This window comes from Myotis nattereri, assembly GCF_964212035.1.
Source record: "Myotis nattereri genome assembly, chromosome: 13".
Classification (NCBI taxonomy): domain Eukaryota; kingdom Metazoa; phylum Chordata; class Mammalia; order Chiroptera; family Vespertilionidae; genus Myotis; species Myotis nattereri.
In genome coordinates, this window is record NC_138088.1 from 44,646,856 (window position 1) to 44,674,172 (window position 27,317).

The 27,317-nt window shown below is 44.8% G+C and overlaps 2 protein-coding genes and 1 pseudogene across 3 annotated transcripts in view; 2 read left to right on the forward strand and 1 right to left on the reverse strand.

Moving 5' to 3' along the window:
* ARL3 (ARF like GTPase 3) overlaps positions 1–4,496 on the reverse strand; it is a 30,085-nt gene extending 25,589 nt beyond the window's left edge. Inside the window, exon 1 of the mRNA XM_081104693.1 lies at positions 4,338–4,496. Coding sequence (XP_080960819.1) covers positions 4,338–4,340 — 3 coding nt within the window. The 5' untranslated portion in view covers positions 4,341–4,496. The remainder of the gene's footprint in view (positions 1–4,337) is intronic.
* An 8,271-nt stretch (positions 4,497–12,767) lies between these two features.
* LOC308528696 (elongin-C-like) lies at positions 12,768–13,053 on the forward strand (annotated as a pseudogene). The gene has a single exon. The product of its transcript is annotated as an elongin-C-like (transcript).
* A 2,769-nt stretch (positions 13,054–15,822) lies between these two features.
* Positions 15,823–26,104, forward strand: SFXN2 (sideroflexin 2). Its single transcript, XM_081104624.1, has 11 exons — positions 15,823–16,003; positions 16,177–16,347; positions 17,324–17,422; positions 18,704–18,779; positions 19,074–19,159; positions 20,712–20,772; positions 21,105–21,171; positions 21,742–21,791; positions 22,130–22,179; positions 23,830–23,877; positions 24,627–26,104. Exons 1-11 carry the CDS (start codon positions 15,843–15,845, stop codon positions 24,724–24,726), a joined length of 969 nt encoding a protein of 322 aa, XP_080960750.1. The 5' UTR covers positions 15,823–15,842; the 3' UTR covers positions 24,727–26,104.
* Positions 26,105–27,317: the final 1,213 nt, after the last annotated feature.

Here is a 27,317-nt window from a genome sequence, read left to right on the forward strand (position 1 = left end):
GTGGATAGAGCATCGGCTTGCGGACTGAAGGGTCCCGGGTTCGATTCCGGTCAGGGGCATGTACCTGAGTTGCAGGCACATCCCCAGTGGGAGATGTGCAGGAGGCAGCTGATCAATGTTTCTCTCTCATCAATGTTTATAACTCTCTATCTCTCTCCCTTCCTCTCTGTGAGAAATCAATAAAATATATTTAAAAAAAAAAAAAAAAATATTCATTCATTCATTCATCATTAAATTTTCATAATGTGCCCAAGTACAGTAGTGAATAAAATAGACATGATCTCTATACAGGACTTGTGTTCTATGCCATTAAACAAAGGCAATTTAAGAAACAAGAACTTTAGTTAACTGTGGATTGTGTTATCACCATGCATATACTAGTATACAAGTCATATGGACCCTAGTGGACAAAAGTGGTCTGACTCACCCATAAAATGTTTAAACAAACTGTTTTATAGGCAAATCATGAATAGATGTGCTACATTTTACCTGCCTCAAAATCAACTTAAACTCAACTACTGGCAGAGGCATGGCAGCACTGACCTAAAATGATACAAACTAGGTCATTTAAAGAAACTGGTGTAGTGGAGGGGGGAAAGGAAGGTAATGGTATATGGAAAATATATGTGGCTCTGAGGAGCAGCTAACATTTAAATGTTCAAAGTCGTAAGGCAACTGTCACATGCATGCATTCCCCATAACTAGCTTAAATAGAACTGACTTCAATTTATTTTTACCTCTTTAATCTAACAAAAAAATTGGTGCTGCCTAGTAAGGCCTTATTAATTTTCAGGAATTCCTATAGCTTTAATAGGGAGAACTTCACCCAAATTTTGTCTTCTTTCTCCTCATCTCTCTACTAAACACACACCATGTTTCTTGAGGAACAAAATATGGCCATCTTCTCCAAAAGATTGTGGGTTCCCACCTCATCAGAATACTAATGACAAGAACATTATGGGTTTTAGAGTTTCATAGATTTGTATTCAATTTCCCTATATATGTAACTCCAGGCACTGTTAGATCTAGAAAATGGGGACAATACTTATATCTTAAGAAAAATATTAGAGCCCTAGCCAGTGTGGCTCAGTTGGTTGAGCATCATCCTGTGCACCAAAAGTTTGCCTGTTTGATTCCCACTCAGGGCACATACCCAGGTTGCAGGTTTGATCCTGGGGTGGGTACTTGTAGGAGGCAACGGATAGATGTTTCTCTCTCACATAGATGGTTTTTTCTCTCCCTCAAATCAACAGAAACATTTTTTTTAAAAAAAGAAAAATGTTAGGACGATGAATCAGGTAATGCGTGTAAAGCACAGGTGCATATTAAGCTCTCAAAACTATTGTTGTGTTTATTATTATTCTTTTTACTTTTCAATGATCATGTCTGACCAGAAAACAATCTTGGCAACCATCTTCAAATGTTTAATACCCTGATAACTATCACTAGGTTCATACATGTAGAAAGTAGTCCATAAATAATTCCTGAATGAAGGAGTCATTATTAAATAACAATAATTAGTTATGCCCTAAAATTACTGCCATCTTAGTATTTCTCCAAGGACGTAGCGAAGCATCCATCTTATATAAAAACTGCTGTTTGAAATTTTAACCCTGCATTTTGGCTTCTGTAAATGCTTGCTTAAATAATAAGGAAAATAAGACTACTCCCATTTCAGAGAGGCTATTAAACCTTCCCCAGACGAAGTTATCAGTGCTGGCACCAGGCCAAGCCTTTGGTTGAGGTCTCAGAGCCTCAGCACATAGGGGCTCTTTAAGAACTTGCAAAGGGGATTGGAAAACCCCGTATTTGGGAGACAAAGAGGGTAAAATGGTATAAATACAGGAAACTTCCTGTGTGACTTTGCCTAGAATTCTAGAGACATTTTTCTCTGGGCCTGCATGTAATAATAATAATAATAAATGTAACTCCATCTCTCTAAGTGTTGCTTGGTTCTTCTCCGGTTTTCTGTAATAGTAGAATCATAAGACTGGGGTAAAATAGCTGACCCTAAATGTTCAGAGAAAGCCCAATGGGTTTTTGTTGTAGTACTGTCCAAATTAAAAGTATGTATTAGTCATAGCTGAAGATATATTAAAAAAAAACACAACCCTAAACCCAACAACCTGGGACTTCCTGTTCAGTTGTACAGTTACCAAGGGGGCCCATGGGATACAAGATGTGACACACTTAGTCACACCACTGACCGTTTAAATTCCATGTTCCACTTTTAGTTCTAAGAATAACTTGCACTTTGGGAGATAGGGAAAAAAATGTATTTTGGAAACCAGATAAAGAATCCAGAATAATTTGTCCTAATTTCCTATTGCTCATTTTAAGAAAAAAGAAAAAGAAAAACAAATATGTCTTGATCACTAAACAGAACAGTTGTATATAACAATGTTGTATACACTGTCGATTTGTTGTATGCAGTGTCACTTTGTACCTGGAAACATGAGCAGTGGCCTGTAATTATAAGTTAAACGATCATGAAATTACAGTTCATTTAATTGACAAACAAACTGGGGAAAAGTTAGGCTACTCTCATACATTTCTCATTTATGATGACATCTCATTCTCTATTAGGTTGGCATGCCTTTTTCATTTCAATTCTAGTTATTTTCTGTAAATATTTATGCTTATATTCATTTGTTGAGGAAAAGTTAGCCTTTAAATGGACAACTCATGTATAAATGATTAATAAAAAGAAAATGTAAAAATCTGTTTAGCCCGAGGTTAATAAAACTGCAATGAAGCAAGCGTGAAATGTGATTGGCAACAAATAATTGGCAATTATTTGTGATTGGCAAATAATTCTACTTCTTTAACAGTCTGACAAAGTAAAATCAATTGAGATTTTTTTTTCTTATCAACATTTACTCATTAGATAATCTGACCAAAGGTACATATTTTTTCCTTGTGGACATCTAGTAGCTTTATTTCTTACTTCTAAATCATTAGAAATGGTTCACCCTGGCCAGTGTGGAGCATTGAGAGGTGGCTGGCTCTATTCTGGTCAGGGATATGCCCAGGTTTCGTCTCTCTCTCCCTCTCCCTTTCTCTCTCTCTCTCTCAAATCAATAAAGACATTATATATATATATATATATATATATATATATATATATATATATATATGTAGTTCAACATTTCTAAAAGTCAAAAAGAGATTGGGGTTGGGGTAGGGAACTGACTCTAAATTTGAGTGCTGGCTCTTTACAGTTGGAAAGCCAACCAACCTGTTCTAAATGCTTCAAAATCAATTCTTCTTTGCTTGCTCCTAAAACTACTTAATTTCATTTTAACACCCTCCAGTTAACTTCAAAGAAATCAACAAGGAGCAGAATGTCAACGGTCAATCAAATCTGTCACACGTCATAATTTACAGTTTTGGCAAGATTTCATTAGGTCTGACGGAGAAAAGGATGGCCCCAAATTGATGCCCACTCTCTAGTTTTAATTTCCCATTCATTTTCGTTTGGAGACCCCACGCTGAAATTGCCCCTTTGGTTCTGGTATGGTCATACGCAAAAGAAGGTTGCAACAGGTTCTGAAGGAAATGCCAGGGACTGGGCAGCAAATTTGCTTCCATCTGCATGGATTAAGTATTGATCATCACGTATAACCAGACCTTGCAGAACCCTCAGCAAATAACTCAGGACTGCAGAAGCATGCCCGCCACACACACACACACACACACACACACACACACACACACACACACACACCGAGGCAGCGTAAAATCCACCAGACACATCTCCCAAGCGGGACCTCTTTTGTGTCCCGGGATTTACATCCTTCCCCCCAGACGTCCGCACCGCTGGGGAAAGGGAGCGCTAGGCTACCAACTCCCACGGTTCCGCTAGGGCGACCTGAGCCGCAGTAGCGCTGGCCCTGCTCCCCGCTTCTGGCCCGGCCCCGGCGGACCCCACTTGCTTGCGGCGTGAGGAGCCAGTTCCCTGGGAAGATCTAAGCCTGAGTGCGGAGACTGCTCCTCGCAGCTCCGAGGCTCCGCCCTCCTCCCAGTCCCCAGAGTCGTGATGGAGCCCAGGCTCCGAACGGGGACATCCACGCACCCTTCCAGCCCCTTCCCCTAGCTTCAGACCGCTGCAAGTCCCGCCTTCCTCCACAGGCCCGGTCTCCCTCCAGGGCCCACACCCTCGGGGCTCCCCGCCGCCCCACGAAACCGATCCAAGACTCAGTCCGCAAGCTGAGCACCATCCCATTCCCAACTTTGCTTTACGCGCAGTGCCCCGCCCTGGGCCTGGGGCCGAGACGGGGGGTGGGGGGGGCGGCTGACCGACGGGCTTAGGAGGGGCCCAGGCCCCCCACACTCACCATCCTCCTGCCGAGTCCCTCCTCCTCCTCCTCCTCCTCCCTCTGCCACCCCCGTTACCAGGGGCAACTATTGTGGCGCCGCCCCCGACGTCCCTCGCACGCACCACGGCGGAGCAAAGCAATAGAACGCGCGAGTTCCAGCTCCGCTTTCCCTGAAGTGCGCAAGCGCGCCACGGTTCCCGCCCACTGCGCAGGCGGGCCGCCAGGCGGCGGGAGGCAGCAGCTGGCTGGTGGAGACTCAGGAATAGTGAACACTCGCCCACGTGGCCGGCGGGCAGCCTGGCCTGTGATTGGTCGGAAAGGAGAGGCGTGGGGCGGGGCGAGGGGAGGTTCCCGGGAGGAGTCTCACGGGGCTTCCAGGCCAGGCCAGCATTCTTCCCGGGACCAGGTAAGTGGTCTTGGGAGCAAGCCGCCTGCCGAGTCTACCTTTAGTCCAGAAGTCCTGGGAGGGAGCTTGCATTTCTGTCCCTACTCTGACCAAGCTGGTCTGCAGCGCGGACTGGGCTTCTACCTGCTGCAGCCACGTGGCGAGAGGAGTGGCCAGGGTCTGCCCCTGGACCTCTCCCTTATGGCCCCCAGCAAACTTCATCTGTCAGCCTGAGGGGTGGGGGCGTAGAGGGTTGTGCACCCTTCTCCACACACCAGTGTTAAAGCCTGGGATGGAGGAGTCCAGGTGGTGGGAGGCCGCCTGTCGGAGGAGGTAACAGCTGCCGAGGAACTGGCCCTGAGCCCTGAAGTGAGCTGACAGCGCGGGTCAAAGACATTTTGGTTTCGCCGGGTTTTGCTAAGTTGCATTAGACCGGGAGGTACGACTTTTGCAGTCCCCAAGGAGGCAACAAATGGGCCTGTACTTCTAGGCAAGTAAGATCGAGAGGGAGTCTGAGTGAGTTGGGAGGTACTACCTCCCACCTCCTCCCCATGGGGAGGACAGGAAAAGCGTCATCACAGGGAGCTGGACTCTGGAGACACAGCAGCGCACAAAATGTACCCTCTTGGATATTACATCCTTATTTCGCACAATATTTCATTTCATTCACACAACCCTGGAAAGTGGTTATTTTAAGCAATATAGAGGAGATTTGAACCCATTTCTGTCTGACTCTTATGTAAGTTCTTTTAAACGTTTTTGTATTGTCCAGAACAGAGTGGTCTATATTTGTGATGTAAACCTAGAACTTTTTAAGAGCTGATACAGTGTGGGCCGGGGCGGGGGTGGGGGGTGGGGGGGGGGAGAGGGAGTGGTACACCTTGACTGCACATGCCTGCGTGCCTCTTACTAACCTCGCTGGGTAGGTAAGGATTATATGAATTATAATTGGAGATTATATGAATTATTATATGTCGAGTTTATAGAACATTGCCTGGCACATAGGAAGTGCTATATAGGGCTTAGCTATTACAGTCATGCACCACATAACACACCACATAAGTATCAATCAACAATGATATGTGTTCATATATGTTGGTGGCCCCATAAGACTATGATGAAGCTGAAAAACTCCTACTGCCTAGTGACCTTATAGCTGTTTCAACATAGCACATTACTCATGTGTTTGTGGTAATGGTGGTTAAATAAACCTACTGTGCTGCCAGTCATATGAAAGTATAGCACATACAATTATGTACAATACATAATACTAGAAAATAAGCGGCTATGTTAATGGTTTCTGTATTTACTGTACTATACTTTTTATTGTTATTTTAGAGTATACTCTTTTTTTTAATATATTTTATTGATTTTTTTTTTTACAGAGAGGAAGGGAGAGAGATAGAGAGTTAGAAACATCGATGAGAGAGAAACATCGATCAGCTGCCTCCTGCACATCCCCCACTGGGGAAGTGCCCGCAACCCAGGTACACGCCCTTGACCGGAATCGAACCTGGGACCCTTCAGTCCACAGGCCGACGCTCTATCCACTGAGCCAAACCGGTTTCGGCTCTTTTTTTTATATATATATTTTATTGATTTTTTACAGAGAGGAAGGGAGAGAGATAGTCAGAAACATCGATGAGAGAGAAACATCGATCAGCTGCCTCCTGCACATCTCCTACTGGGGATGTGCCCACAACCAAGGTACATGCCCTTGACCGGAATCGAACCTGGGGCCTTTCAGTCCGCAGGCCGACGCTCTATCCACTGAGCCAAACCGGTTTCGGCAGAGTATACTCTTTATACTTATAAAAAAGTTTGCTGCAAAACTATTCTGAGTTACACTGGCAGCAGCCTCCTACATATCGTGTTTACTGTGTCTCTTGTTTTCATCATTTTCTCCTGTACTTGATTTAAATTTGTGTTGTTTTGTATGGTAACATGCTGTACAGGTTTGTGGCCTTGGAGCAATAGGCTATACCATATGGCCTAGGTGTGTAGTGGGCTATACTGTCTAGGTTTGTGTAAGGCACTCCGGTGTTCACACAACTGCAACATCACCTAATGAGGCATCTCTCAGAATGTGTTCCTGGCGTTAAGTGGAGCATGACTGTATTAATAGTTTCATCTAGGTTTTTGGACTTTGCCCCTCTTCCTATCAGCAGGTTTTCTAGTCTGGTAAAGATCATGGGAACGAAGGCAGACTTCCCCTGAATGGTCTTTAGCTATTTAAGAAATCAACTAAAGTATTTTTTTAAACATCTGCTACCTGTATACCTGCTTCAGATCATTGGAGAGAAAACTCAGTTAATAACCTTGACTAAGGAGGTGCAAGATGAGTGGTTAATTCAGAGCATCATTCCTACAGTCTACCCATCTCTATTCTGCTTCTTTTGTGAAAAAGCCAAGGCAGACTTCTCTAAGTTGTTGCCCTGGAGTCACATAAGTGTACATAAGCATATACCTTGGCCTGCTTGTTTAATTTTTAGTATCATTCTCCAATTTGCCCTATGCAGACTTGACACCAACGCTTGCCATTTCAGCGGTCTTTGTGTGTGACCTTCTTGAGTCCTTGGTCACTTTGATCTTCCTCTGATGTGAGTACCAGCCATAATGTCTTGTTTTTATTCCTACCTGGGATAAAAACAAGGACATCTTGGGTACTTCCCTTCCCTTGTAAGAGGATATCCCAGAGGGGTGGGTCGAAAGTCTGTTCTCTGAGCTCTGATACTAGTTGCTAGAGAAAATTAACTCTCTCTGGCAGGATGAGCATTACTTCTGGAGATTTAGTAGATTATTTCATTTCCTTCCTATCATCTATCTATCTATCTATCTATCTATCTATCTATCTACCTACCTACCTATCTATCTATCTCCTTAGCACGTAACCTATAGTGGATAGAACACCTACCTAGATGATCCTAGGCCTGTGACCAAGGGAAAGTAAGGCCCTAGCTATTGTCAGATCTTCGAATGGATATACAGGACTGGATCTGTTTGTTGTCAGTGGAGGACTGTGTAGTGCCACAGACGCTGGCTCAGTCATGTGAGCCTTTCTAGGCATTAGTTTCCTGTTCTATAAACTGAGGTCTTGGATTCATCCCTAACCCTAGAAGGAAAGTGAGTTATCTGTCAATCACTGTTTGACCTCCATCTCCCCCCTTGTTCTCAGTAGTGGAACCATATTTCTCCGTTAGTGGGGCCACGCTGGACATGATAGTGACCTCGCTAGGGAGTACTAGATGTGGCTCTGGGAAGAGGGAGGGTAACTGGAAGAAAACTTAGAGACTAGATAGGATGCAGTATAAACAGGGTAGACAATTTGGTAAAGAAAAACCTGCTGTTTGGTAACTAAGGCAAGTTCTGAGTTTAGATTTAAAAGAGGTAACATCACTGATGCCGGGAGAACGCACGGATAAGTTGGAATGCATTTCAAGTAGGCAGTTAGTGTCTTTAGGAGGTAGATGAGAGATACAGCATGAACCTTACAGTCTATCAGGGAAGTCAGAGTTCACACAATAACTGTAAATAAGAAAGTGACAATTCCAAAAGCCCAACATGCTGCCAGTGAAAACAGGATGCTAGGGGAGCGTGGAACAGAAGGGCCGAGTTTGCCGGGAAGGAGTCATGGAACTGTGCCCTACAGGGCATCGATGTGGGGAAGATGTTCCAGACATGGAATTTAGATTTTATTTTGCCTATTTTTACATCAGACGAGGACTGGACAGTTACTGTCCTGACCTCAGTAATGAAGGCAAAGTTTCTTGCATAATTTAGCAAATGATTACCCCTTCATGGTAGAAGAGCTTCTGTTGTAAAAGGCAGAGGACTTTCCAATGTTGGGTTGAGGCTGGTGAGAGATGCCTGAGAAGCGTGAGTGTGTGTGAGTGTGTGTGTGTGTGTGTGTTGAGGGTGTTGAGCAGTTTGCTCTGCTGGGCTATTTCAGGGGTACGAGTGTGGGGCTCTGTAAGCCAATCAGTGTGTGATTTGCTGTCCAGGCCCACTTGTAGGTTTGTTTGGAGTCAGTGAACTCTTCAACCTCTCCCACTCCTGGTTCAGTTGGGACTGAGTGAAATGCCTTTGGTCTTTGAACCAGCCTGCAGGAGGCCAAGTTAGCCTGTTCCTGGAGGGCAAAGCCCAGAGCTGTGCATGTGAACAAGCTGTGCATGTGAACTTGTAATTTTCTATGTATGGAAAATTCTGAGTTAAGGTGCTATTTTAAAGAAAAAAAGACAGATGACCTCATAGTGGAAGATGTAAGTTAAATCTGAAAATTATTCGTTAAAAAAAAACGAGTAGAGGTTATTTAGTGAAGAGGGAAAGGAATAGCACTCTGGACAGGGAATGGTATTTGCAAAGAAACAGGTGGCAGTCAGTCAGAAAGTCCTATGGCACTTGAAACTCAGTATTTGGAAAATCAAACTTACTATTTTTTTTCCTGAAAGCCTATTTTTCTATATTCTTGGACTCAGCACATTATTGCCCAAATCAGAAACCCCAGGTATCACTCTAAATATATGTGATGTGTTAGCTTGACTAGGCCAAACAAAATTCCTTAGCAGTCCTCCCCCCCCCCCTCATATGTTTGTAGTGGGCTATGAGGGAGAAGCAGCCGTTCCTAGCCAATCCCTTCCCAAACACCGTCTCCCAGTTATTCCGTGGAACACTAATGTAGGGACTGTGGTGAAAGGATTTTGCAAATATAACTAAAATCCATAATGGGTTGGTTTTGAGTTAACCTAAAGGGAGAGTATCCTGGGTGGTCTGACTTAATCAGATGGAATCCCTTTAAAAGAGGGCTAGGCCCCCCTGGAGTCAGAGACAGCTGGGCCTGCATTACTTTCCTTTCCCCCAGGATCAGCCCTTCCTGTCTGCCTCTTCTGTTGGCCTCTGGCTTACTTAGCCAACTCCCACAATTACATAAGCCAATTAGCTAATTCCTTGTACTAAATCAATTTGTGTGTGTGTGTGTGTGTGTGTGTGATTTTTGTTGTTGTTGGCAGAAACAAAGTTTATTGGTGGATAGACAGACATCCTGCCGCAAGAGGGCAGCAGGAAGGGGGTCCAAAGTAGATTGCCTGTGTATGAGATTTTATATGTATACTAGAGGCCCAGTGCACGAATTTGTGCACTGGTGGGGTCCCTCGGGCTGGCCAGGGGGAGGGACCATGGGAGGTTGGCTGGCCAGGGGGGAGGGACTGCGGGAGGTTGGCTGACCATGGGAGGTTGACTGTGGTAGTGCACTGACCACCAGGGGGCATCTCCTGCATTGAGCGTCTGCCCCCTGGTGATCAGTGCGCGTCATAGCAACCGGTCAACCAGTTGTTTGGTCGCTTAGGCTTTTATATATATAGATATATTTTCTATTGATTCTACTTCTCTGCTTGAACCCTGACTCATAATATACCTCCTATACTCAATCACTTAGGTTCTCTCCTTTTGGGCCCTCCTCTCTGTTTGGTGCATTTGGGTTCATTTGAGCCCCACTTCTTGCCTGGTTATTGGGGTCCCCTTCCAGCTCCTCTGAGTCTTTATCTCTGAGTCTTTATCTCATACTAGAGGCCCGGCGCACATGAAATTTGTGCACAGGTAGGGTTCCTAGGCCTGGCTGGCGATCAGGGCCAATCAGAGCCTTCCGGCTGCCGGCCAGGGCCTTCCTTCGTTCCATGCCATCATCTGGTGGTCAGTGTACGTCACAGAGAGCGGTCAATCAAACCCCTGAGGGGACAATTTGCATATTAGCCTTTTATTATATAGGATGATTGCCCAGGGTGTTCTTTATAAGCTACACATCTGATCTTGTCACTCTTCCTAAAATCTTTTAATGGCTTCCTGAAATTTTTAAATTTTATTTATTTATCTTTAATATACTTTTATTGATTTCAGAGAGGAAGGGAGAGGTAGAGAAGGATAGAAACATCAGTGATGATAGAGAATCATTGATTGGCTGTCTCCTGCATGTCCAATACTGGGGATCGAGCCCACAACCTGGGCTTGTGCCCTGACCTGGAATCGAATCATGACCTCCTAGTTCAGTGATGGCGAACCTATGACATGCGCATCAGAGGTGACACGTGAACTCATTTTTTTGGTTGATTTTTCTTTGTTAAATGGCATTAAATATATAAAATAAATATCAAAAATATAAGTCTTTGTTTTACTATGGTTGCAAATATCAAAAAATTTCTATATGTGACACGGCACCAGAGTTAAGTTAGGGATTTTCAAAATGCTGACACGCCAAGCTCAAAAGGTTTGCCATCACTGTCCTAGTTCATAGGTTGACACTCAACCACTGAGCCATGCTGGCTGGGCTTCTTCCTGAAATTTTTAGGCAAAAGTTCCGAAGTCTTAGCTTTCTGTTTGACTCCAGTTTCTCTCTTCTCTTAGCATATCTATTATTAATTTTTCTTTTGGGAAAATTTTTTACTGGTTACCCTAGAGTTTGCAATATACATTTACAACTAATCCAAGTCCACTTTCAAATAATACTATGCCACTTCATTGGTAGTACAAGTACCTTACAGTAGAGTATTCTCGGTTCCTCCCTCCCATCCACTATATCATTCACTTATTTACAGCTATAATCACTGGATACATGGTTGCTATTATTATTTTGAACACACTGTTATCTGTTTGTTAACTGTTAACAATTAGAAGAAGAAAAGTAAAGATTTTATTTTTAACCTTCATTTATTCCTTCTCTAACACTCTTTATGTAGGCCAGAGTTTATGACCTATATAATTTTCTTTCTTTCTCAAGAACTTCTTTTAACATCTTGCAAGTCAGGTCTCTTGTTGACAAACTCCTTCAATTTGTTTGTCTGAGAAATTCTTTTTCTCCTTTAATTTTAAAGGCTCATTTTGTTTGATGTAGAATTTTAGGTTCATGGGTTGTTGTTTTGTACTTTCAACACTTACTAGTAAATATTTCACTCTTTTCTTGCTTACATGGTTTCTAAAGAGATGTCTGATGTAATTCTTTGCTCTAAGTAAGGTTTTTTTATCCCCTCTTTCTGGCTTCTTTCTTGATATTCTTTATCTTGATTTTCTGCGGCTTGAATATAATATGCCTAAATGTAGATTTTGGAGCATTTATCTTGCTTGGTGTTCTCTGAGACTCCTGAATCTGTGGTTTGGTGTCTGTCATTAATTTTGGAAAATTTTCAGTCATTACTTCTTCAAATAGTTCTTCTTTTCCTTTCTTCTCCTTCTGGTATTCCCATTATGTGTTTGCCACATCTTTTGTAATTGTCCCAAGGTTCTTGGCTATTCTATTCTTTTTAAATTGTTTTTTTTCTCTCTCTCTCTTTCTCTCTCTCTCTCTCTCTCTCTCTCTCTCTCTCTCTCTCTCTCAAAAAAAAAATTATTGATTTCAGAGAGGAAGGGAGAGAGAGATAGAAATATCAATGATGAGAGAGAATCCTTGATTGGCTGCCAGAAGCACTAGGAGATATTTTTCTGATCTTCACCTTGAGGACCTAGTGGGTTTCTGGAGGTAAAACTCACAAAAGTAGTGTCCCTCAAGATTGAGTCCCCACTTGTCCACATTGAGCTCCAGAAATTCGTTGATTGCAGTTTAAGTTTTCCAGTGAAACTTGCCCTAGCAGTGGGCGTCTGCTCTCAATGGCTGTGTGTCTCTTTACCTGCCTGTCTCCAGGTTTTGGGGCAGTGGTTTGCCCTGTGATCTCAATTCTCTGATGGGGCTAAGAAGAGTTGTTGATTTTTAGTTTGTTCAGCTTTTTTTTCTTGTTGTGAGGATAGGAGTGACATTGTGCACACCATGAGCTTTCAGTGCTGGCTCTTCTTTTTGCTTGAAATACTGCTCTTCCATCTATTTAGCTTCTATACATATTTCCAAAATATTGCTTATTTCTCATACTAACAAAGTGTGTTCAGAATCCCTCATCTAGCCTGGAACCTCTGGCAGTAGGCTTGTGGGGGTGGAGGGGTGGCCCTGGAGTGGGGGCTGTGGTGGTGCGCGGGGACCTGGCACGGTGGCTGCGGGGCTGACGAGTGGAGAAGAGAAAGCCTATGGTGGCTGTGAAGGCCCTGATGCCATGTATGTCAAGTTGATATCTTCAGATGGTCGTGAATTTATTGTAAAAAGAGAATATGCATTAACATCAGGAACGATACAAGCCATGTTGAGTGGCCCAGGTCAGTTTTCTGAGAATGAAACTAATGAAGTCAGTTTTAGAGAGATCCCTTCACGTGTGCTATCAAAAGTATGCATGTATTTTACTTACAAGGTTCGCTATGCTAACAGCTCCACAGAGATTCCTGAATTCCCAATTGCACCTGAAATTGGAACTGCTGATGGCTGCAAACTTCCTAGATTGTTAAATAAAATAAATTATAACAAACTGTTAACTATTTTCAGTATTTAATACCTGTAGTTCAGTTAGTAATTTTTTCATATATAGCATGTTGCCTGTGTGCGATTGAACTTTGAAGTTCATTGCAAAGCAAACTATCATCTCTTCTTTTGCATGACACAGTTGAAATTTGTTTGCTACATCAACAGATTAAGGACATATTCGCAAATTGAGAAATAATCAAATAGGCCAGTTGCTAGGTAGTTTTGCCTTTCCCTTTGGATGTGATTTTTAAAATTAGAGCAGTGGCGATATAGTAAATGCTGAAATTTAGTCATAAATGAACATACTCTACAGGTAAATAATGGGGCTATGTATTTTTATGTTTTTAGTGTTGTTGTTGTTTTTAAACCTATTCTGATCTTATAGCTGTCATTACTATTATTAGAATTATGCGAACAATTGCATTATAAACATGTTTATAACTTAGCCAAACATTGATTTTTGTAACTGTCAAAGACATGAGTTGAAATTTCTTATGTGTCTTTTGATAAACTGCAGTATTGTTTTAAGTGTATCTTGTCTTTTTGTTCATTGCTACAATTGAAGAACTTTATTTAAAGCAGTTTGGGCCGAAACCGGTTTGGCTCAGTGGATAGAGCGTCGGCTTGCGGACTGAAAGGTCCCAGATTCGATTCCGGTCAGGGGCATGTACCTGGGTTGCGGGCACATCCCTGGTAGGAGATGTGGAGGAGGCAGCTGATCGATGTCTCTCTCATCGATGTTTCTAGTTCTCTATCTCTCTCCCTTACTCTCTGTAAAAAATCAATAAAATATATATAAAAAAAAGAAAAAAAAGCAGTTTGGAAGATTACTTGGTAAAGCTGTTGGAGTAGTGACCTTTTGAACTGTAGCCACGTGGTCAATAAGTAAAGTACATGACCTTGATTTCATGTGTACTGTGCATATTGGCCAATCCAAAGTACTGTATTTTCATTGACTATAAAGCTTCCTTTGCAATATTCATTTTTCTAACATAATCCCTTCTAGTTATTATACTTCTGGTTACTTAAATGTTTTAAAAGACTCACTGTAAACTTTACCCACATCTTAAAAGCTAGACTTTTCTGAACAATTCCAGTCTTCCTGCATCCAACTGAAATATTATAAAATATGACAAGTATGTGGACAGATACAGTGTAAATCTTATAATGCACTTTGATATGGTATATGAATTATCTTCTATTAATTAAAATGTGCCCCAATAAATATGCCCATCATCTGTGGGTCTCCTGATATCTAACTTATAAAGAGGTCATTCAACTTTTATACTAAGCAGACAAAAAATGTTTCAAAAGCTATGACAGAGCATCTCTGCTTGGGCCTGGGAAAAGAGAACTGTAGTTTGGTTTATTATTGTTTCTATCTTAGTAAATCAAGGCTGTCATTAGGATTTTTAAGTTTCCATCTTAGGTCTTCAAGACTGGTTTAATATGGACCAGTTTTTATGGAAACTGCAAAAACCATAAACAACCAAGATCTATAAATGATTTTCCTCTTAGAAAACTTAACATTGTACTTTCCAGCTTATTGAAAGTAGTTAAATATCTATGTTAATTCCATATATTTAGTAACTTCTTAAGATATACTGGCACATATTTTAGTATAGAAGATTATCAAGTACAAGAATTATATTCTGCTACTTGAGACAAATGATGTTAATTATAAATCTAAATAATAAAAGGTTAAGGTGATAGATAGAATCAGATTTTACTTTGACTGATTTTAGCAGGTTACTTTTTATGTTAGATCCACAAGTAACCTTAAGTTAAAATATTGAAAAAGAACTGAAAGATAAGAACATGTATATCTTGTGGCAAATGGTACTTTGTGTTAATAAAGGCCCTGTTGACTGGGGGGAAAAAAAAAAAAAAAGACTCCCTCATCTATTTCAGATAAGGTGACCATTTAATTTATCATCCAAATTGGGACACATGCAAATTGAGAGTGAAAGGGGTGCTATTAGTAATGACCCCAGGCCAACACTCCTAGGCAAACTGGGAGATATGGTTGTCCCAGTCTTAGGTGCCTCTTTTCTGGCTTTGCACTGCTCCAGTGTCTGGCAGCAGCATTGTTTACTCTGCTCTCCTTATTGAATTACTCACCTGTTTAATCTCTGCTTTGAAATTCCTTGAGGGCAGACATGGCGCCTCGCTCACAGCCATGGCCCCGAATCTCTCACAGGGCCGACATGCACCACACACAGACACTGAAATGACGAAAGTGGTCATGCCATGTTCATTTCCTCTTTATCTGTGATTGTTTCTACCTTTACTGTGATCCCATGCCTTCTACCTCCTTCAGATAAATCTATCTCCTAGGGCCTCTCTCACATTCCACTCCTTCTGGGAAGCCCCCTCTGATTACTCTGTTCCCCTGCCCCTCCGTCTCTGCTTCTGCTTATCTCCTGTATTATTGTTGCTGTACATACTACATACGGTTCCACTGTGGGCTCTTGTTCCTCAGTCAGACTCGGCTCCCCAAGTACAGGCACTGTGTTGTCCCCTTTACCAATCTCCCCCGCAGCAGGATCAAGCACAGGGCTGGCCACCAGTAGGCACTCAGGAAACACATGGTGGTACCCAGTTGCTCAGTCTGAGTCCTTCCCAGACTGAGTGAGATGACGGCAGTGGCTGGTGAAAGCGGGCAGTTTACCAGAGTGGGAGATGCCCAGGGCTTCCGGGCCAGGTTTTGATTTAGGGAACAGCCCTCATTTTTCCTGTCTTCCTTAAGTACACAGTTCTGTGTGCGAGCAAGATGGAGCCTGACCTGTCTGGTTTTAACATCGATGCCCCCCGTTGGGACCAGTCCACTTTCCTGGGGCGCGTGAAGCACTTCTTCAACATCACGGACCCTCGCACTGTTCTGGTACCAGAGCGGGAGCTGGATTGGGCCAAGATGATGGTGGAGAAAAGCAGGTGAATGGTTAGGGGAAGGGGTTGGAGGCACTGGGGCAACTTGGATGGGTTCCCTAGAGGAGGTGGAAACTGAAGATGAGGGAACAGGCAGAAGTCTCAGGGAGGAGGGAGAAATTAGAGCAGGATGACTTGGAGTGGGGGGGCAAGGGGGTGACTCTGTCCTTGGGTGACAGGATGGGAGTCGTGCCCCCAGGGACTCAAGTGGAGCAGCTGCTGTATGCCAAAAAGCTCTATGACTCCGCCTTCCACCCTGACACCGGGGACAAGATGAATGTCATTGGACGGATGTCCTTCCAGGTTCCCGGCGGCATGATCATCACAGGCTTCATGCTCCAGTTCTACAGGTGGGACTTGGGAGCAAGGCGTTGGGAGGTGTAGCCACTTGGGTCTGCTAGCGAGGGAGCTATATTAGAATAATAGCCATCTTTATTGCAACTTTCCCGATACTAGGCACTGTGTTAAATTCTTTGAATGTGTTACCTCATGTAATTTTCTCAACAGTCCTACAGAGAGGTACTATTACCTCTCCATTTTATAGACGAGGAATTGAGGTTCTAGAGAGGTTATATAACTTGTGCAAGCTCATACAGCCAGGAAGTATTGGTACCTGGGTTTTAACTAAGGCAGTCCTTTCTAGAACGCTCAGTGAATACACGATACTAATTTCTTCTTTAAAAAGTGCTTATATTAACAATGAATTTAATGCATTTTATAATGTAATAGCCCAGGAAAAAATAGGAAGGCCCTTTCAGCTCCGTTGGTGAGAGAATAAACGTTGTAGCTGCTGGATGTGTGACTCTTCCCCCTTCCTTTCTTCCTTCTCCCGCCCCCTATGCATTTATTTGTCTGGTTATTGAGCCAGACTTTGGGCCCCAGCTGTTAGGAATATAAAGACTTTAGTCCTTCCTTCCCTTCAAGGAGCTTCCAGTTTTGTTAGAGACCAAGAAGTAAGTGAACTGTTACAGTCCAGCTTGCTAAGTGGTAGGTTGAGAGAATACGGGATTTTAAGAGTTGGGAGCATGGGATGACTTAGTCTCAGGAAGGGCAGGGGAAGGGTCAAAAAGGTTCCAAGGAGGAAATAATCTCTCAACAGGGCAGGATTTAGCCATGGATGGAACAGAGTGTGAGTGTGAATGTGAGTGAGGGAGTGTGTGTGTGTATGTGTGTGTGTGTGTTCCAGGAAGAGGGGCGAGACTACAAAAGCCCAGGTGTATAGAACATGGGAGCAGTTTGGGGAAGAGCTGTTAACATGGTTTGACCTGTGTATACCAAGCCTTCCCTTCCATTCTCCTCTCCTTTCCGGACCTCGATTACTGGTAGGACAATGCCAGCGATCATCTTCTGGCAGTGGGTGAACCAGTCCTTCAATGCCTTAGTCAACTACACCAACAGGAATGCGGCTTCCCCCACATCAGTCAGGTAGGAGACTTGAACCCCAGGCTGTCCACATGGGTTTGGAGGAGGTGGCTGTCCTTTTGCCTCCAGGGGAACCACCTTTCTAAAGAGTTCTCAGGCTGCCAGTCCTCCCTGCGTAGGGTTCACACTGGACAGGTGATGAAGTTCCTCCCTTTTCAGGGCTTGGAAGTGTTTTCTTAGGCTGACTAGGAAAGCATCTTCTTGGACCAATTCAAAATGTGTTCATTTTAAAAAAATATATATTTTTATTGATTTCAGAGAGGAAGGGAGAGGAAGAGAGAGATAGAAACATCAATGATGAGAGGGAATCATTGATTGGCTGCCTCCTGCACGCCCCCCACTGGAGATTGAGCCCACAACCTGGGTATAACTGGAATCGAACCCGGGACCTTTTAGTCCACAGGCCAACGCTCTATACACTGAGCCAAACTGGCTAGGACAAAATGTGTTCATTCTACACATATGCCAGGAATGGTTCAGGTGCTAGGGATACATTCGAGTAAGGCATTTGTGGTCCTTCTTCTTGTAGAAGTGAAGGTTTTCTATGAAAACAAATACAATAATCTCAGATTGTCGCCATTAGGAAACACACAGGTGACAAGATAGAGAACAGCAGAGAGGTGCCTGTGTAGATAGGCTGGTCAGGGAAGTCTTCCCTATACAGCTGATGTATCAGCTGAGTTCTGAAGGATAAGGATTTAGCTATGAAAGAGCCCAGGGAGTCCAGCCAGTGTGACTCAGTGGTTGAACGTTGACCTATGAATCAGGAGGTGATGGTTGGATTCGTGGTAAGGGCACATGCCTGGGCTCGATCCCAAGAAGGGAATGTGTAGGAGACAGCCAATCAATGATTCTCTCTCATCATTTTTGTTTCTATCTCTTTCTCCCTCTCCCTTCCTCTCTGAAATCAATAAAAATATATTTAAAAAGAAAAGAAAGAGCCCAGGGAAGAATACCCTGGGTAGGGACCAGCGGTGTGCAGAGATACTGAGGTAGGGAAAACCTGGGTGTGTTTAAAGGACAGAAAGGAAGTACCTGGAACAATATATAGCACATAATAGACACTCAGTAAGTATTTGTTGAATTCAAATATAAATAAAATACAGAAAGGAGGCCCAGGGGGCTGGATCCTTTGGAGTTAGGGGGAGGCTACAAGATGACACGGGATAAACCACATGAGCTGCTCAGGTATGAAGCCTCATTTCCAGACTTCCTCACTCAAGCCATGGTCTTACTCTCAGCCCGAAGGGCTCCCCATTCCTAAGCACCTCTCTCCTCCACTAGGCAGATGGCCCTTTCCTACCTCACAGCCACAACTACTGCGGTCACCACTGCTGTGAGCATGAACATGTTGACAAAGGTACTCCTGGGGCTGCTGTGGGCATGGTGGCCACCAGGGGGCAGCAAAGTCCTAGGGAGAACTAGGCATTGCCCCAGTCTGGGTGAGTTGGGGTGTAACCAGAGCCCAGCCCAATAGTGGGAAATGCAGCAGGGCTGTCCCCAAGTTGGTCTTTCTCAGGCCTCTGAGAGAGTTTGGGTTCCCAGATGGGTGTCTGGGTGTGTGGCAGTAGCCCTTGTTTTGTAGTCCGTAAGTCCCTCCACTCTCACCTTGCAGGGAGCCTCAACAACTCCCATTGTTCCCTTTCTCCAACAGAAAGCTCCACCCTTGGTGGCCCGCTGGGTGCCCTTTGCTGCCGTAGCTGCTGCTAACTGTGTCAATATCCCAATGATGCGACAGCAGTGAGTACAGGGGTCCCTTTCCTCCTTACAAGACAAGCCACGAGGTCAGCAGGGAAACCAAGGCAAGAGACCAAGGCAGTGGGTGGCTTCTTGGAGCTGGGGTATGTGGGAGGAGGCCGCCAGGCTGTGCCTCTGAAGGGTCCCTGAGGATTGGCTGCTCTAATAGTGATGGCCATTCCAATACGAGTGGCGAGTGGTGGGTAATTTAGGTTTAATCTGTGACGGGTATGTGGGAGCCATTTATTGGATGGTGTGGGATGGAGACATAAGCCTGTGCATTTTATACTCAATCATGTTCTTTCAACTGTAAATGTATTTAAGTTGTGAGCACTGCCTACTTCCAAAGCCCTGGGGATGGTTTACAGAATGAAATGCAGCAGAGCGAGGTGTCCAAAGATAGAACAGAACCAAGAAGCTTTGAAAGAAGCCAGAGGAGTAGGTAGATGTTTTCCAGGTACCCGGCTCTAAGAATAGGTAAAAGGAGAAACCTGTTGTGTCTCTCAGTTCTTCTTTCTTTCTTTTTTAATTTTTAAAAAAATATTTTTATTGATTTCAGAGAGGAAGGGAGAGGAAGAGAGGGAAATAGATACATCAGTGATGAGAGAGAATCATTGATCAGCTGCCTCCTGCAAGCCCCCTACTGAGGATCGAGCCCGCAACCCAGGCATATGCCCTTGAACAGAATCGAACCTGCGATCCTTCAGTCTGCAGGCCAGCACTCTATCCACTGAGCCATGCCAGCTAGGGCAGTTCTTATTTCTGACTAGAGAAAGCATAGATGTTCCTCTGTTATAAAATTGAATGATGTAATAGATGTAAAGTCCTCAAAATAGCACTTAGAACATAACAAGTGCTACATAAATGTTAGCTTTTATTGCTACTGTTGTCATCATTGCCTTCATCATCATCACCAATTTCTACAGCCACATTTTCTTAGAACTGCTAGTAGGTGGAAATGTGTCACATTGCCCTTGCTGAGAGCACACTACCGGGATAGCTGTGCATACACATTGCTCCTCTACTCTCTCCCTTCCCCACCCAGTTTCTCCTTTCCATCCAATGAATAAGTTCCAGCCATCTACCTGGTTTTGGGGCGAATGCTGTCAAGAACTGGCCTGAGAACAATAACCAGAGCAGCTACTGTTTGTGGTGCAGCCGCTCCGTGTCAGACACCGGACTAAGCACTTTGCAGGCATTATCCTGTTAAAACACTGAGTCCTATGAAGTGGGTGTCAGGATTGTCTCCATTTTGCAGTTGAGGATAACTGAGTCTTTAGAAGGATTAGGGAACTTGCTCATGATCAGACACACTCTGCAGTTTCAGGATTCAATCTAGGCAGTCTAGGCTCAGGACTAGTTCTCTTAGCCAATGCCCTAGATCACTTCAGACACCAATCGCTGGAGTGCAGGGGAAGGTCACAGGGCAAGGCCACGGAGGTGGCTCCCTAGAGCGTGAGTGCTCTGGCCTTGGTCCCCTGGCCTTGGTGTGTCACATGGCTGGCAGGCTTCCAGCACCCCTTTCCCAAATCCAGCATCTCCTGTCTGTGTCTAGGGAACTCATCCAAGGCATCTCCGTGAAGGACAAAAATCACAATGAGCTTGGTCATTCCCGGGTGAGCAGACATCTCCCTTTGGGTGGGAGGAGGGAACTCCCTTTCATACCCTGTCCTGTCCTTAGTGGTCAGAGCAGGATCTCCCTGACTCCACTCTCATTCTCCTCTATTCCCCCCACATTTCTCTGTTTGGGACATTTCTCATGTCCTTTCTGCTTCATTTCTAGTCCTGAAGCTGGCTGGGTAGGTGAAGGTTGGGAGAAGCCACTCAGCCCCTGGCAGGTCCATCCCTTCCCCTTTACCAGCTCAGACTTGGCTGTGACCCTGACTCTGGCCCAGCCAAGGATATTGGATAAGGTCATTCCTAACAACTTGCTCTTTTCTGCCCTCAGAGAGCTGCGGCCATAGGCATCACCCAAGTGGTTATTTCTCGGATCACCATGGCAGCCCCTGGCATGAGTAAGATGGGGGCCCCTGGAGCACATGATAGAGGCCTCAGCCACACTCAGCTTTCGGGTGGGAGGTGGGACCCCAGCTTCTACAGCGATGCTTCTCATACTGGTTTGCTTGAGTGCTGAACTACCACACTGTAGTTCTTGGAACATCAATTGATGAGACATTTTACGTTATTTTTATTCAGCACATATTTCTTAAGTACCTTCAATGTACTGGACACAGTGTGGGGTGCCGGGGAGACAGTGGTAGCGCAAATAAATCCCCTGCCCTGGTTGGGCTTCCAGCAGGGGCATGTTACCGGGTAAGATAAAAAGTCTGTTTACATGAGATAGTTTTGAGTTTTGAGGACACTTTGGGCCTGGGCACGTGTTCTATTGTTGCAGGTGTGCTTTGGGAAGCACCCTTCTGCTGGGACTTGGGGGACAAGTCAGAGTGGCCATTCTCCCAAATGAAAAGTATTTCCTGGAGCTTCTGAGGAAGGAGGGAGAATCATTCAGTCCCTGATCTGACTTCGGAAAGGGGTCTTAGGGAAAGTCTTACAGGTCCCCCCGGCTTCTCTCTGGTTTCTTTCAGTTTTATTGCCAATCGTCATGGAAAGGCTGGAGAAACTGCCCTTCATGCAGGTGAGTGGGGTTTCCTTTTGCCTCTTCCCTGCCCAGAGTCCTCCCACCACACCTGTGCCTGGGAGCTCCTGGTCCTCTCCTCCTTCCCTCCAGCTGCCAGTCTTCATCTCACTGAAGTAGGGCTCCTCATCCCAGTCCCCCCTGGCTGCCCGCTTCAGACAACATAGCCGGTTGCTTGGCCTTGTCTACAGAGGGCAAGGAGAGCCCTTCTCCTCTCCGTCAGGGCCAGCAGTCTTATACCTGAGGCTGGTTGGTTGGTCGCGGGGCAGGTGTGGGGTTCACCCTAAGGTATATATATAAGTCCCATGTGAGTTTTCCTTTTGTTTGTTTTTGTGCAGAAAGTCAAGGTCCTGCATGCGCCGTTGCAGGTTATGCTGTGTGGGTGCTTGTGAGTAACATGTTTTCTTGGTTTGGGTTCTGTGGTAGCTGGGGCACCAAGATCTGTCTTCTTATGTCACCTGTGTTGAAGAACATGCACTCCTTTGCCTGACTTCCACAGCACTGGAGCTCAGTACACCTGTGATCCATCTAGAGAGCTCTCACCTCATGTCTTTGGAGGAAACCAGGCTAGCTAGGCTCTGTGCACACATGCGCATGGAAGGCAGAGAGCTTGGGTACCCTCCTGTCCCAGGGTCTTCCCTCTGACCTTAAGTCTGGAGAAGAGACAAAAATGATGAGACAAATGGGAGATATCTGTAATACTATCAGCAATAAAAACTTTATTTCAAAACAATAAAATCTCAATTATGAAAATTGAAAAAAAACCAACTTTATTTCAAAAGAAAAAAAAAAAGAGACAATCCCACCATGAAAAAGAAGTGATCGTTATGCGACATGACAGAGGTGTTAGCTAACACTCAGATCATCATGTTGCGATATGTGAATGTATCAAATCAACGTCTTACACTTCCACATTGTTACATGTCAATTATATCTCAATAAAATAAATAAATAGATAAAATACACGAAGAGACAAAAATGTGGGACAGCCTGGGGCTGTCAAGCATCCCGACCTCGCACGGGAGGAAACCACGTCATGGCAGCATTCTTCGGTGCCTGCCATCGACTGGACATGTTCAACCATTAGTCATGCTTCTCAGGACTACAGGGCTAGTGACGGCAACAACAACGAACACATATTGAATGTGCCCCCTGTGCTAGTGCTGCACATCTATAATTTCACTTAATTTCCCCGGCCCTGGAGGCATAGATGCCATCATCTTTAAAAAAAGGCTTGGAGCGATTGAAAGACACTTGCCCAATTGCTGGAGCTGAGATTGGTCCTTGGCGACACACTAAACTTCTGTTCATTGAGTTACCACGGGTGGGCAGTTCCCACAGGTCGGGTGCTGCACTTAGGTTGTTATCTCACTGAATCCTCGCAGCGACGCTGCAAAGCAGACACTCTTGTCCTCCCTCTGCTGGCCCAGAGGTAACGTGCCCCAGACTGTACACCTTCTAAGTGTCAAAGCTGTGATAGGAACTCAGGTCTGTTAGACTCCCAAGGCCTGTGAGACATGGTCCTGGACCTGCATCATCTGAAAACTTGTTAGAAGTAAAGACTCTCAAGCCTTTCCCGAGACCTCCTGAATCAGCATCGCATTTTTCTAAGCCCCTGGAGTTATTTGTATGCACACTGAAGTTTGATAAACCCTGCCCCTCACTGTTCTCCGACAGTCCAGATGTTCAGTGAATAGAGGAGCAGGGCCTTTGGATTCACACCCTTCACTGCTCCCCCTGCATATCAGTGGATGCATGTGGTCTTTAGGGCTGCTGCCTGCACTCCCTAGTGACTTCATGTGCTTGAGCAACAGGGATGGATCGGGGTAAGGGATGAGGGGTGGAGGCTGGCTGATTTTAATCCGTGCTAGAATGAGTATCCTGGCATCTAGAGACCAGAAGGGTTGAAGGGAGAGGAGTCATGGAGCCAGCTGGGAAGGGAGGCCAAGTGAATGGGCATCTCCCCCATCCTTTAGGGGGCTCAGGCATGGCCTGTGGGGAAACGCCCCCTAATGCTTTGGTTTCTCCTTTTTTCCAGCCTCATCTTCATGGTGCCAGTGGCATGTGGGCTCTTCCCACAGATATGGTATCAGCTATTCCTTCCTTCCTTTGTTTTACCAAATGTCCTGTTCCTACTCTCCCTGCCCTGCTTGCTGTCCGGAAGGAGAGAGGGAGGGGCAAGAAGGGCAGCATTTGTCCAGGGACAAGTGCCTGACAGCCTAAACTCTGGGCCTCTTAACCCTGCGTGAATGGTAAGCCAGAACACGTCTCCAAAGGGATGAATTCCTTCCAGTGCAGCAAGGGCTGCCTTGGAGAGAAAGTGGGGGAACAACAAGAGACTCTGTCCTGCTGGTTGGGTTATTAGATAAATCTCCCCTGGCTGGACCCAGGTCCTTATTCTGGCTCTTATTTGCCAGAGGGTGGATGAATTGAACCTCTTCATCCACCATGCCATGGAAGGCCAGCATCAGGCGGGTGGGAGGACGGACTCGTTCCAGGGGACCAGGTAGGAATACAGACCTGGAATATATTCCGAGGAGATGCCACTCTCCCCTTCCTTAGTGCTCGTAGCTCAGTGGTCATCTGTTAGATGTCTCCTGGGTTCCGAGCACTGTGCCTGTAATCTTGTGGAGAAGGTGGAAGTTGAGCACCAGGGAGAAGGAAGACAGGCCTGAGTAGAGGTAAAAGCAACATATTGTGTTGTACAGTAGCTATTACTAACTTTGAAGGAAAAAATGGGGAAGGGGCTTTTGAGAGGTGGTATTTGAGTTGGTATCGAAGGGTAATTTGCTGCTGTCTGGGTGGCATACTCATAACCTTCTTCTCTCTCCTCAGTGAACTGCCAGTTTCCTACCTGGAACAGGAGCTCCAAGACACCATCGAGGCCAAGTATGGAGAACTTGTGCCTTCTGTCTACTTCAATAAGGGTCTCTAAATGTCCCGCCTCAGCAAGGACCAGTCTATACCAATATTCGCCAGCTCCTCCTTAGCTGCCTGTGTCCTCATTCCTCTTTGCCAACAGGGCCTAAGGCTCCGGTGTACTTGGGGGTGTATGAGGCAGCAGAATTCCTCATGCTTCTACCCAGGCACTTGGTTTATTGGGCTCCGGGGGATGAAAGTGAACAAGGGGCGGAAGACCAAATCCTCTGTCTGCTTCCCACTTCCATCCCATGGAAACCAGGAGCTGAGGTCCCCTCAGGGAGAAGTTGCTGGGACCAGAGGGAGACATTCAGCAAACCGATTGGAAAAATTAGGAAAACTTTGGGATTCTGGTAGCAGCCAGGATTGGGAAGAACCCCTGGGACAAAGAGAAGTTCCTACTCTCCTTTTCTCTTCCCTCCTGTGTCATCTTCTCTCAAGCCATGAAACCTTTACCCATGTAGTTCTAGCTTACGCAGGAAGTATGTGTGTTGAGGGGAGGGAGGGCTGGTCTGTGTTGGGGCTCATCTCCACTCTACCCCATTCTCCTCATTGCCCCTGTCAAAAGGTTCTTTGGGAGTGCTGCTACCCTTGAGTTTTATCAGACACCTGGGAGTTCTGAGTGATGAAAAAGGTCATTGTGTGAGGCAGCAGAGCTCCATGGTGCTCAAACCCTGTCTATAGATACTTTGTTCTGCTCTAAAATCATGTCTGATTTTATTTCTGTGTTTAAAAGATAATTCTGCTCAGCCTGTATGGCTCAGTGGTTGAGCATCAACCTATGAACCAGGAGGTCACGGTTTGACTCCTGGTCAGGGCACATGCCTGGGTTGTGGGCTCAATCCCCAGTAGGGGGCCTGCAGGAGGCAGCCCATCAATGATTCACTCTAATCATTGATGTTTCTATCTCTCCCTCTCCCTCCCTCTCTGAAATGAATAACACACAGACACACACACACACACACACACACACACACACACAGATCTAGAATGGCTCTGGTCACCTTGAAAAAAAAGGATAATTCTACTAACTGTGAGTAAAAAGGATGTATGTAGGCATCAACCACACATTGTAATGGGTATAATTTCCTGGCTACCTCCCTCCTTCAGCCCATTCGGTTAAATACCAAAGACTGGTGTGTACTGACTAGGAAAGGGAAGTTTTATTTGGACGTCTGTAAGAGAAAACCAGGCAGGACCAAAGAGCCTTCAAGGACACACAGCAAAGCACAGTCACTTGCCCTTTCCAAATTGGCTGCTGTAGGTGATTTCTCACGCTCCTCGGGGGACTGTTGTGGCATACCTGGGGTCAGCGTCTGTCTGAGCTTTGTCTAGTAGAATTTACTGACTGTTCAAAGATACCACTGTGAATTGAATAAATTTCTTCAAAGCACAATGAACTGTCTGCAGCTGAGTTAATAACACCTGGATGGGAAATAGGATCTGGACTGACTTTGGCCTTAGCCTGGAGGGAGGGCAACAAGTTTAACGTGAACCTACCTGTCCGAAGCCCGGAAGCCATTGCTCATCTACCTTATTACAAGGGAAAAACCCACCTGTGTGCTGGAAGCTCCAGAGGGCTTCCAGAATGGGAGCTGCGTTGCCCCCGAGCAGGAGTTGGCAAACCATGGTCAAGGTTTTAAAGTGCTGCAAAAAGGAAGAAAAGGATATGTGACAGAGACCCAATGCATGTAACATGCAAAACCTAGAGTATTTACTCTCTGGTCCTTTACACAAAAAGTTTTTTCTACTCGGGAAAAATAGCTCTAAAAAATGCACCAGGAGCACCTGTTAAAACAGATCGTATTGCTTCCTCTTCCAGATTTTTAAGTTATCTGGGTCTGGGGCAGAGTCTTGGGATTTACACTTCTGGTAATTTTCCAGTGGTGATTCTACATACTATACTTGAAGGACCATTGCTCTAATGAGAAGGGCCTCCATTCTGCGGTCACAATACTGGCTGCAATTTACTTTTTCCCTCTATTAAAAAAAATTAAAATGTAATCCATATCACATAAATTCATCCTATTAAAGTGTACAAATTAGTGATTTGCAGTATACTCAACAAAGCTGTACAACCATAATCATGATCTAATTCCAGAACTTTTTCATTATCCCCAAAAGAAACTATGAATTAATCACTCCCCTCATCCCCCAACCCCAACTCTTCACAATCCATAATCTACTTTCTCTGTCTCTAGTTTTGCCTGTTCCGGACATTTCATATAAATGGAATCACACTGTGTGTGGCCTTCTGTATCTGACTTCTTTCACTTAGTATCATGTTTTCAAAGTTCATACATGTTATAATGTACAATTTGATTTTAGCTGATGTCGGAGCAGAAAGGTCTGTGTCTTTGAGTTAGTTTTCTTAGGATAAGAGATTTGGCTTCAGCGTTGCCCACTTCCAAAGACAAATTGGGAAATCCTTACCAGAGCTCAGAAGCAATTTGACACTGATGTTCTTTCAAAAACCAACCACCTTTCCCTTTCCTTCCCAGTTTCTTAAGCCTCCTGGCATTCCTCCTCTCTTCACAGATGATTACTCTTCGGAAAAGTCTGGAGTATGTAGTGGCTACAGTTCAGAGGCACTCTGAAAAGTATTCA

Excerpts from the sequence above, each read along its gene's own strand:
- SFXN2 (XM_081104624.1), top strand. The coding sequence starts at position 15,843 with ATGGAGCCTGACCTGTCTGGTTTTAACATCGATGCCCCCCGTTGGGAC. Across the intron at positions 19,160-20,711 it reads ATCCCAATGATGCGACAGCA|GGAACTCATCCAAGGCATCT; the intron begins GTGAGTACAGGG and ends GTCTGTGTCTAG. Across the intron at positions 23,878-24,626 it reads GGGCTCTTCCCACAGATATG|TGAACTGCCAGTTTCCTACC; the intron begins GTATCAGCTATT and ends CTCTCTCCTCAG.